This window comes from Sorex araneus, chromosome 11, assembly GCF_027595985.1.
Source record: "Sorex araneus isolate mSorAra2 chromosome 11, mSorAra2.pri, whole genome shotgun sequence".
Taxonomy (NCBI): domain Eukaryota; kingdom Metazoa; phylum Chordata; class Mammalia; order Eulipotyphla; family Soricidae; genus Sorex; species Sorex araneus.
The window spans coordinates 39,723,442-39,735,826 of record NC_073312.1 but is presented as its reverse complement, the minus strand read 5'-3'; the positions used below and the strand labels follow the sequence as shown (position 1 = coordinate 39,735,826).

Genomic DNA, 12,385 nt, shown 5'->3' with positions numbered 1-12,385 from the left:
GGTCTACAACACCAAATTAATTGCTTCAAGAAATGTAAGAAAAGAACATCTTTATAAAATTGGCCAATTTAACAACACATCCTAAAAACATATTCAGAAATGTTCCAGGATATTCTTTTCTGAAAGGAAATTTTAATGCATATCAAAATTCACCCTAAATAGGTCAAACCATAAAATACTGGGGATGTGGGGAAGCCCGGATCATAAAAAATTCTCAATCGTAGAATAAAGTCAGGTGATTATATAAAGCAGCACTACTCCATCTTTAGAGCTGTAGATCGGCACCTGTCCTGCATATTGGTACAAGAACCAGACAGGCAGTTATAACCAGCACAGGAGATCAGTGGTTTTCAACTACACTACACCTACAGACCAGCTGTGGTCCACAGATGGCTGTTTGACTATCACTGATAAAAAGGAGCTACTTGAGACTGTCTCTGAAGTTGTTCACTCCCAAACTGCCTCTTCTTCAAGTAGAAAGTCAATCCGATGAGTGACAAATATTAACAGTGGAGACAAGAGCTCTTTGTAAGTATACGTAGAGTTAGAGTTTGCAAGTAGAAGATGTGATAGCTAACACATCACAGAAGAACGGAACCCTTATGCGACAGAATAACTAACCTAAATGTTGCTTGCAAAGCAGTAGCATGACTGTTAGCCTTGGGTTAGGATGACAGCCAAACTGAGACAAAGGAAAGAGTGGTGCTTGCCCTTCCTGTATAATTTTTATCTCTATTATACAGGAAGTAAGTATGAGGACAGCAACCTAAGTCTGAAAAAGTTCCAATCAATAAGAAAAAAATACAAGACACCCACAAAATGAAAATTAATTTCCCTTTTTGTATTCTAACCCTCACAGTAATTTGTAAAGGTGAAAATTTTTGCCCAGATTTTTCATAATCTTCTTTTTCTTAATTTGGAACCTCTGCATCACAGTATTTCTAACAATGAAAAATTCCAAAGGTGTTTAAAATTTTATGTGAGACATATTTTGTGTCTCTTTTAGTAAAATAAAGGCCAAAATAAATAGAAATCTTGAAGATAGCATCAAAGACATTTTCTATACTGCTGCAAAATGTTCCACTCTTTCAAATTTCTCTTTTGATATCAGAGTGACATTTCTTAATATCATAAAACCGAAAAATGACTGGTAATGAGAAAGAAGAATCAATTTTTCCTTAGAGAGTTTAGTAGAGGGTATGAATATTAGTCACAATCAATTATCAAAGATTTCTTTTCTAGCTTTACCTTAGGAGTCACTGCTGAAGCATTCTTTTTCTGACTTGAAGACAACTTTTTCTGGGTTAAATTGTTCTTCCTTGTTGGTCTTATCTTTTACCTTACCCTTTCCTGAACAGAGAGAAAGAAAAGAATGTATCAAGTGCAAATGATCACACAGCAAAAAAGGCTGTACCCGGGCTGGAGTGATAGCACAGCAGGTAGGGCGTTTGCCTTGCACGTTGCCGACCCGGGTTCATTCCCAGCATCCCACATGGTCCCCCTGAGAACCGCCGGGAGTAATCCCTGTGCAATGCTGGGTGTGACCCAAAAAGCAAAAAAATTAAAAATTTTAAAAAATGTTTTAAAAAAGGCTGTGCCTCACAGTGAAAAGCCAAGCTTAATGATGGGAATTGTTACTGACTTCTTCTATGTTACAGTTATCTAATATTTATCTCCTCTCTTAATCACTCTTCTCCCTGCTTTGCAAAAAATAATACAGCAAATATGATTCTTCTTCTAGGACTAGACTCAGGCAGTTTCTTCTCATGCGACCCTACTGCCATATTATTCAAGAAAGTCGTTTTCAGGTAAATCATAAGTATAAATAACAAATAGTACATTGGGGTTTAAAAAGTGATTCTGTATTTCATGATCTACACTTGGATCTTTTAAAAATACTGTTATGAAAATCTCACTTTAACTTCCTATATCATCAATAATAAATTAGGGAATTTACTACAGGCCTTAATAAAGAATTGATGTTAGCTATTGTGCCAATTTTACTGTGCTGAATTCTTCAGATAAAAGTAGGGGGAAATTTTCTTTTCTGACCTTAGAATTGAGCAGATGAAGTTTTTTTTAATGCCATGTCAGCCTTAAATATTAGATATTAAAATGTTTATGATGCTATAGTTATGAAATCAACAATAGTTGAAAACTAAGACTAATATGATGAATTGAAAAGTATATTCCAAAAAGCAACTATATTTCTAAATGTATTAAAAAATAAACTTAAAATTACAAACTATTATAACATGAATAAATTTTATAAGTATTATGAATAAAATCAAAGAAAGTACAATGTGTCAAACTAATATTAAGTAGCTGAAGCAGGGTTTAAAAGTGAAATGTATAGCCCTAACTAAATATATTAATATAAAAAGAGAGATATTTACACAACACACATCTGATATATATTTTGGATATATAAAGCAGTTACTAGGATCATCAATTTAAAAAAAATGGGGAGAGAAGAGCTTAACAGACATTTCTCAGAGAAGACATACAGATGGTCAACAGGCACATGAAAAAATGTACATCATCACCACTTACTATCAGCAAAATCTAAACAAAAATATCACCTTACATCAACAAAAATGGCTTATATACCAAGAAGACCAGACACAACAAGTGTTGGTATAAATAAGGAGGAAAAGGAATGCTGATTGATAGGGCAGTCTCTGTCCCTAGCCTGCCAAAGCCCCAAAAGCCTCACCCACACCCCACAGCCCCCATCAGATAAACAATCCAACTTCACAGTTTCATATGACTAATTGTTAAGAAGGTTCATCAGGATGATAAACCTCAAGATACACGGATCTTCGGCCTGAAAATTCTGGGGCCTTCTCAGAGTGGGTTGGGTTCCCTCCTCCATTCCCATGTACTTCCCAGAAGCCCCAGAAGCCACATTCACACCCCCACAGCCTCAGATATATAAATGGCCCAGATTTACAGCTTCATAACTAAACTCAAGAGACCCCAACCCAAATAATCAGGTCGATTCTACAATCCCAGGAGCACCCAGTCATAAATGCAGCCACACAACACTTCTAAATTCCACAACATGGTCACTCCAGTTGGAGCACAGCAAATTAGATGGGAAATTAGCATGGAAGTCCACTAAGTTGCATAAAGCAAAAACAGTAACACAGACAGCTCAACTAGCAATAATCAGCTCAGTAAATCCTCAATGGCTTTAATATCCAGTGTGAGATATAACAATTTCATAAATGTTCTTTTACTGAACAATTTTTTCATAATTCCTTTACCATTTTGTTGTAGCAATATGAAATAAATTACTTTGTCCCTGCTAAGGGGGCAGACTTAGGAAGAGGTTGGGGGCAGGGAAAAATGGAAACATTTGTAGAGGGAAGGTCACAGTGGTGGTGGGACTTGTATTGGAACACTGAATGCCCAAAACAACTGTCATATGAACAACTTTGCAAATCATGGTTTTAAAATACCTTTTTTTTTTTTTTCGGTTTTTGGGTCACACCCGGCGATGCACAGGGGTTACTCCTAGCGGTGCTCAGGGGACCATATGATTTGCTGGGATTAGAACCCGGGTCGGCTGCGTGCAAGGCAAATGCCCTACCCACTGTGCTATCGCTCCAGCCCCTAAAATACCTTTTTTAAAAAAAAAAAATGGGGATGCCTTTTTTTTTTAAAAAAAAAGGGGATACCTTTTTTTTTTTTTTTTTCAAAAAAAAGGGGATCTTATTAATATAAACTGGTTTGACTTCCAGGGAAAACAGTATATAAATTTCTCAAAAAACGTAAAATAGAGGGACCAGAGAGATTATACATGAGTTAAAGTGCTTGACATGTGCAGGGTTGACCAAGGTTCAAACCCCAATACTTGCATAAGATCTTCTGCTCACCACCAGGAGTGATCTCTGAGTACAGTGTCAGGATTAAGCCCTCCAGGCTTACTCTGTACTCATTTTAAATTTTTTAATTTAATGAAAAATTTCTAATTAAAATATCACTACAGGAGCCAGAGCAATAGCACAGTGGATAGAGCACTTGCCTTGCAAGCAGCCAATCAGATTCAACCCCTCGAATCCTATTTGCTCTCCTGAGCACTGCCAGCACTCCCTGAGTACAAGAGCACTCCTTGAGTTCAGAACCAGGAGTAACTAACCAACAGGTGCGTCCCCCAAAAAACAAAATAAATAAAAATATCATTACATATAACCAGAAATTACACTTATATGGATCTAAACCAAGAGCACAAAAGCACTAACTCAAAAAGAAATATATATAGAATATATAGAAAGAATATATATATTCTATGTTCACTGCAGCACTGTTTCCAACAGCCATAATCTGGAAACAAATTATCCAACAGATTTTGGTTGGATAAATAAGATGTGGTGTACAATGGCCACTCAATGCCTCTATTGCAAACTATAATACCCAAAAGGAAAGAAAGAACAAAAGGGAATGCCCTGCCACAGAGGTGGGGTGGGGTGGGGGTGGGGTGATGGTGGGAGGGATACTGGGATCTTTGGTGGTGGAGAATTGGCGCTGGTGGAAGGATGGGTACTTGTTCATTGTATGACTGAAATGCAAGCACGAAAGTTTGTAAGTATGTAACTACCTCACGGTGACTCACTAATAAAAAAAAAATTTTTTTTAAAGATGTGGTGTAAAAACAGGAATTGACAGCATCAATGATGATAACCCTTAGGCTTTGATTATAAAACTGAGAAGTGCACGAGGTATCAATATGGAGGAAGAAGAAGACTCTAAGTGGCATAAGATAAGTGGTGAATGATCTTTGGTGGTGGCAAAGATACAGTATTAACCTTGTATATCAAAACCATAAATGTTAACTCTACTATAACCATGTTACCTAAATTAAGATTTGGAGGAGTTCTGTTCTGCTTTTTTTTTTCCACACCTGGTGGAGCTTGGAACTTACTCTTGTTTCTCAGTTCAGGAATCACTCCTGGTGGTGCTTGGAGGACCATACCTGATGCCAGGAATAAAACCCAGGTTGGCCACTGCAAGACAAGCATCCTGACAGCTGTACTATCTCTCCAGCTCATTAAACTACAATTTGAAATAAATTTTTGAAGATGTGGTATATATACATACATATATATGGTTATATATAATAAAGCATTACTAAGCCTTTAGAAAAAAATAAAATTTTATCTTTTGCTGCAGCATGAATGAAAATAAAAGAAATCATGCTGAGCAAAATAAATCAGAAAAATAAAGGTAAATACCAGATGAGCAAGGAATAGACACAATAAACACAAACCTTTAAATACTGGCATCAGAATGGTATTTACCAAATGGGAGTAAGAAACAGGTTGAAAGGAACTATTACACGGGGGCTGGAGTGATAGCACAGCAGGTAGGGCATTTGCCTTGCATGTAGCCTACCCGGGTTCGAGTCCCAGCATCCCATATGGTCCCCTGAGCACCGCCAGGAGTAATTCCTGAGTGCATGATCCAGGAGTAACCCCTGTGCATTGCTGGGTGTGACCCAAAAAAGCAAAAAAAAAAAAAGAAAGAAAGAAAGAAAGGAGCCACCTTCAGAACAGGTACTAAAGAGATATTGGTGCTTTGATGTAGTCATTGTGTGGTAACATTTTACCGCTAAGATACATAATATTTTCAATCCTGTAAACCAATGTTCTACCAATTTTTTAAGGGAGAAAAAATTCACATAAAAAATTATTAACACTTAAATGCCAAGGATCACTGAGAACTGCCAAAGACCCCAAAACATATTAAGAAGAAGAAAAAATAGAAAATATGCTAAAACAAGAGATTACCAACAAAATCAAAAAGTGGTTATTTGAAGAGGTTAAAACTACTAAACCCTCTTTCACATCAGAATAAATCTCTTTGAAATAAAAGGAACACCTAAGATTCAACTTCCACTTTTTGAAGTAAAGACCAATACTAGAGTAACTTTAATAAATATTATAAAATTAAACTTGTATGTTATTTTACAGGACCTCCCAAGCAATGCTCAGAGGCCCCAGGGAACTCTTTAGGTGATACTTATCTTAAACTAGCCCATTTGGCTCTTCTATAACAATGGTTTTGAGTCTATGAAGTGCCTGAGTAGTTGTTTATCTGTGAAGTTGTTCATTGTTCCTTCAAATCTAAATAAGGGTTTGGCTGGGTAAAGTATTCTTGGTGAGATTTTCCATGTTTTAAACCTTACAACATCCTTCAAAGATTGAACATTCCCCTAGAAAACCTCACAACCCCATGGGGGAGCTCACATTAAGTTCTTACGTACACATTTCATGTTAGCACACTGCACTTTCTGGCAATCCATTCCATTTTCCCAATTAGCTCACTCACTCTCCAAAAGAACTAAGTCACATGTCAAACACCTCTTCTCCTCTCCCCTGCTGCCCTTACTCTGGGCCAATGACTGCCTTCAGAGTCTTTTATCACCTATTTATCATATTCACACCTGCCATCTCACCTCCTCTCTAGTTACACAGTGGACCTTACACCTACTCATTCCAAAGACAAGCACCCAACTGCTCTGAGGGTCCCTTCAACTCTCAAGTATTTGAAGATTTCTCCCTCATTGTTTCCTTCTCATTAACATGATTTCTCCATTTCTGAGTTAAGTCCCATTGATATATAAACATATTCTGGTTTCCTCCATCTTTGGGAGGGGGGGAGTCACTTGATCTTAAGCCACCCTCCTTTAAAGTAATTGTTAAGATAACTGAAGTCCTCCTAATTTCCAGATTCATCACACACAGTAGTATTCACCACTATCATACATGACCACACACCGCTTCTCTGGCTGGGTTTCCTGCTCTATTTATAGACTCAACCTAGAGTGTTCTAGCCATGGTTTCTTTATTATTATTATTATTATTATTATTATTATTATTATTATTGAGATTCTGTGTTTTACAATACTCATAATGACAGTTTCTCATGCATATATATCCATGGTTTCTTAAGTACTATCCCTATGGTAATGATTCCAAGTAGCTAGTCCTGAGAACCCCCAAGACCATTCAAATCCCAAATGGTCTATTTGACACCTTAACTTTAAAATTTATTCAGTGATTTATGTATATTTTACCATAATAAAAATATACATCAAGTGGCTGATAGGTCGCGAGAGGGTGGAAAAGATATACAGATAAGTGGAAAATACAAGCACAGCAAAAGGATATTAAAGGGAGCTAATAATAGTATGGGTTTCACGGTATAAATTTTTTCCAACTATATGTTCACACATTCAGGTTCAGTGTTTGGGGGGGGGGCAGAAGGAAGAAGACCTAGGAGGCATCTCAAAACTATACATTCAAAACAATTGCTCATTCCTTGCTTACAAACATGAAAACTATGCCCCCCTTACAGTTGGCAAAAACTCTGAATTATCTTTAATTTCTCTCCCTCCCCTCCCCTCCCCTCCCCTCCTCTCCTCTCCCCTCCTCTCCTCTCCTCTCCTCTCCTCTCCTCTCCTCTCCTCTCCTCTCCTATACCCCTTTAAGGCAGGAGTTTGCCTGCTTTCTTCATCAATATTCCCATGGGGCTGGCACAATAGTACAGTGAGGAGAGTGTTTGCCTCGCACGTGGCCAACCTGGGTTCTATCCCATATGGTTCCCTGAACCCACCAAGAGTGATCCCTGAGCGCAGAACAAGGAGTAAGCCCTCAAGACCACCCAGTGTCGTTCAAACTCCAAAATCAAAATATCCCTCAAGGGGCTGGCAGGGCATTTGCCTTGCAGGCGGACAGCCCGGGTTCGATTCCCAGCATCCCATATGGGCCGTTCCCCGAGCACCGCCAGGAGTAATTCCTGAGTGGAGAGCCAGGAGTAACCGCTGTGCATCGCTGAGTGTGACCCAAAAGGAAAATATATACATATATAGCCCTCAATATTCCCATTTTCCCGGACAGCATCTGGCCGCCAGAGGTGCTCAAACTTGGCCGCTGGACTAACACCCTGTTTCTCTCTAGGTTCCTTCCACCCTTACTTAGTCCCTGACTGAGAGTGGGCTTCTCAGCCTGGGGCCAGCAGAGTCCACCTCTTAGTACCTGATCTTGACTTCTGATCGATCCTATCCATGATCTTCAAAGAGCATTCGCCTCAAAGAGCCGACGTGTTTCCTGTCCCCAAAGCACAGGAACCAGAGACGTGTCACAGCACGGCCGGGCATCACCGACCCAGGCGGAGTCTCTCCCCAGGAGTCAGGGGACTCTGTCCTCACTGTGCCCAGTCCACCCTAAGGCCTCCCACTAGGGTCCACCTGAGACCACAGTCCACTCTCTGGACCCGTGCACGCAGGTGGCATCGTCCTCTCCCGAAGGCCGTGCAGACGCAAGTTGGCATGCTCTAGCCATTCCCTCCCAGCCCCCTGTCCATCTTTCCTTACCTGGACCTAGCAAAGCCAGCCTGGCCCCAACTGCCCCGCCCCCCTCTCCCGTCTCCGTCCCGCCCCCCAGCCCACCTCGCCAGTTGGGTTCTCGTGGGAGCCCAGAGGCCCGCAGTGCCGTCCAATCCCCGTGTTGCCCGTGAGCCTGCGCACTGGAGCTGTCCTGCTGGCCCTCCAAGGCGCTGCAGCACTCACCGCCAAGCCGACCCTGCTTTAGATTCCTTAATGGGAGCAGGTCCACTGACCTGTACAAGCCCTCTCCCAGACCACGTTCCTAATGTCATCGACTCTCTGAGTCGTGCCCACATCGCAACCTCTGAGGATTGTGTTCTCCAGGGATAGTGCCTTGTTCACATAAGCTCCTAAGCCCCCTTGCTGGGCAGCGAAGGAGTCCAGCGGGGATTCGGTTTGAGAGGTGTCAACTGACAGAATGGGCACTTTGAACAGTAGAGAATATTCCAGATATTACTTGCCTATGCCAAAATATGAGCTCAGTTGAAACGGTTTCAGCAAGGGTGGTTAGAGTAGACAGAATTTAGGATGTACACTTTGCTTCAATACATGAAGCCAGGATCTGGGTTGTTTTATTTTTGTTTGTTTCATCTTGTGAACATACCTTTCTCCATTTGATCTTGTCCAGAGTCACCATGGAGGTTCTGGATCCCTTGCCAGCCCACAGCCTTCCGTGTTGGTCCAAGGAGAGAGCCAAATCCTTGAACTGAACTAGAGCTGAATACCAATGCTGTCTTCTGTCCAGGCGTGCAGAGGTCCACTTCTTCTTTTGTAGCCACTGAGTGTAGATGCGTACTCTCCATCAGAAGCCTCAGCTTCCCTCTGCAGCCCAGCAGCCCCCAGGTAAGCCACACCAGTGCTAAGGTCAGCATCCTCCTGGAGATAGCTCACATGCCCAGTCTTCTTTTGTTTATCACAGTTTCTAACATTGAAACTCTACACATAACAATATTTTACAGGCATGACCAGCAGGAATGAGTTTAAACAGTGTAGATAGCATGACCCCATATAGATGGTTGTCCTGGGGACACACAGAAAGAATTCCCACCCAAACTAAATGAACACTTGGTAGGAATTAATTCTGAAGTCCCTGACTTTCTATTCAACTACAAAGAGCTATGAATTTTAGTGCTTTGCAAGGTTCTTACTATCTTTAGCAGCCTGTTAAACTTGTAACATGTCACTATTACAAGTTGCTTAGAGGCCTGAGCCCAAAGAATTTATGAACATAATCAAGTTACTTCTCAATTTCTGTCTTAGTTTCTTTTTTTGTAAAAAGGGGAGCATAGGAGTGTGCATGTTTAAGGAGATGCAGGCTTGGCTCACCCCACATTCATTGATCTTGGTACGAATAGCTGATTTCCTTTCTCAGAAATTTAAATTCCCCTCCCTCCGTGGGCTTCCTGTCTATTTCCCTCAAAGCAACAGAACTATTGCAGTAGCATCCTGTGTCCCATTGTGGGTAAGGCAGCATACCCTTTACAAATCATACCCGATATGTGCATGCATATATCTACCAGATATCAGGCAGACATTTCAAAAGCAAGTATGGAAGATCAGGTCACTAATATTCCTGTTAGTCTTGACCTCAGGACTCAATCTCATAGCGTTTTCCATCATGCAACCCCAGGCTTTGGCTGCTCAGTGCAGCCCGGACCCAATTCTGGTCCTCCCCAACCCAGTCATCAGGTCAGCTTCACCTGGTGCATCTCTCCAAGTTCCATCTCTGGCGTGGCTAGTAAGCCTTCCATTTGACCCTCTCCCTGCTGCCTCCCAGACACTGTTTTCACACACATGCCACTTGTCCTTAGCCTCACTGCAAATCCCTGGGGATGCTCTAGTAGGGACACAGCAGTGACCAACAGACATAAATGCTGATTCTAGAATCAAGCAGTCTGCACTCCAGCCCCTGCTCTGGGTAGCCAGACTATCTCTTGATTGGACTCTGACAAGCAGGCAGATGTCTGCTTTCTGCAGACGTGGAGCTCACCTGCTCTTTTCAAATGCAAACATTTACTGCCAACCGTGGCCCTGGATCCTAAGTCTGGCTCTTGAGACAACCAGAATGAACTCAGGAAGGTCTCCCAGACACCATAGGCCGCTCTTACCAGAGTCATTTATTCATTGTCTTCAAAGTCTAGGCTATGGTCAGGGTTTTCTAAACCTAAATTGAGGCCAGGGAAAAGCAGGTAACTAAGAACAAGAGACAGTGACAGGGGGAAAAAAGGGAAAATGAATCATTTTGATGACTCTTTCCTTCCCAGCTCCTCTACAGTCCAGGCCTGTGCTTTGCAGCCTGGTTTATTTTGGGATGGTGTTCTTCACACCCAGTACCACCTAGTGTGAGTTGAAGAACACCGTGAGTGTGGAAAAACTGTAGGGCCTTTTCTGTGTGTTCCTTTCTCTCTGCTCAGCTTTGAGACACTTCACATAAAAGACTATAAAAATAAATTGCGCTAAGTCCAATGCCAATAAAAATCCCAGTGGAGGCTGAAAACTATTTTATTTAAAGAGCATAAGGCCATGCACATACTTTGGGTGAATTCTCAGCTGCCTAGACTCTGAGTCTTACACATGGTAGGTGGCCAATAAATATTAATTGATTGGCCCATTAGTTGGGTACTCACCCATTTGCAAAGCCTCAATCATTCTATACACACACCTCACAAATAGAAAGAATCTTTAGGCTCTAATGGGAGAGGCACTGAATTGGTAGGAAAGCTTGCCAAAAAAAAAAAAATTATACATAAATTCTCTGCCTTCTACCTCCAGCCTTACTTATTAACAGTGAAATAATGCTATGGCAGAGAGAGAGAAATTTGCAAACGCTGCCAAATTCTAAGAAAAGATCTGGGTTCCTGCCTTGGCACTTTCTTGCGAGAATACAGATGTTCGTATCTTATTAGCTAGACAGAAGACAGTGCCTGAAGAAGACAACTTCATTTCTTTTCAAAGCAGTTCGAATGCATTTTTCCTTCGGCCCTTGCCAAAAAAAAAAAAAAAAAATCTTTGTCAATTCTATAGCTTTGAGCACTGAAGCAATCCCATTTTGGTCCCCCTGTCTTATCTAACCATGAGACTCTCTCTCGCTCTCGCTCTCTCTCCCCCCCCCTCTCTCTCTCCCCCCCCCCTCTCTCTCTCCCTCTCTCTCTCTCTCTCTCTCTCTCTCTCTCTCTCTCTCTCTCTCTCTCTCTCTCTCTCTCTCTCTCCTCCCTCCCCCCCCTCCCCCGCCCCTCCACACTCCCCTTCACACACACACTCCACACTCCTCCCCCCTCAGAAAAGCTTTGTACTGTAAATAGGCTTGGCTTGAGGAATGGGCACATCAGTTTCTCATTCTCGTCTAGCCTTACATAGCTTAACATCCACCTTTTACCCTCCATCTTTAGTGTTTAGTATCTGACACCTCTGAGCTAGAATCAAACCCTGGGCCCTCTGAAGACTTGGCAGATTTTTGAGAGCGTTGTTTGCCCTTAGGGAGAATCCCCGGTGTCCCTGAGAATTCCCCTACCAGTAGCTTCCAGGTTCAGCTTATTGCCTAGGGCAGGGGATGGGTGCTGTTTTCCTTGAGCTGTTTACACAGCCTTGTCTCAGTTCCTGTCTGCTATAGGCTATTCCAAGGCTATCAAGGTGTCTCTGTTGTTTGTGTCTTGAATGAAGGTGCCAAACAAAGTGGAAGCTAAGTGAAGGCTGAAATATACAGTTGGTTTTATGCTCCTCTGAGGGACTTCTCAAAGGGATAAAGAGCCATCTTAATGTAACCCATCGGCCACAAGAGGGTGCCTTTTGGTAATTCCCTCTAATACACCTTATGTGTGAGCTGAGACTGTTTCTCTGTCTGTTTGGGTCCATGTAATCTCTGCATATTTTAATAGCACCAGGCTCTGCCCCACCAGCAGGTCTTACACTTGCCTATAAGGCCTTCCACATCCTTTCCCACCAGCGTGCTGGCAATTCTACTCCAGATAAACTCACTTTCTCATTCTATCCCAA

At 41.7% G+C, this 12,385-nt stretch overlaps 1 protein-coding gene across 1 annotated transcript in view; it reads right to left on the bottom strand.

The window, feature by feature from the left end:
* Positions 1 to 9,195, bottom strand: part of PTPN20 (protein tyrosine phosphatase non-receptor type 20) — a 42,391-nt gene extending 33,196 nt beyond the window's left edge. Inside the window, exons 1-2 of the mRNA XM_012932471.2 lie at positions 8,997 to 9,195; positions 8,626 to 8,802 (exon numbers count right to left, since the gene is read on the bottom strand). Coding sequence (XP_012787925.2) covers positions 8,626 to 8,802; positions 8,997 to 9,195 — 376 coding nt within the window. The remainder of the gene's footprint in view (positions 1 to 8,625; positions 8,803 to 8,996) is intronic.
* Between the last annotated feature and the right edge of the window lie 3,190 nt (positions 9,196 to 12,385).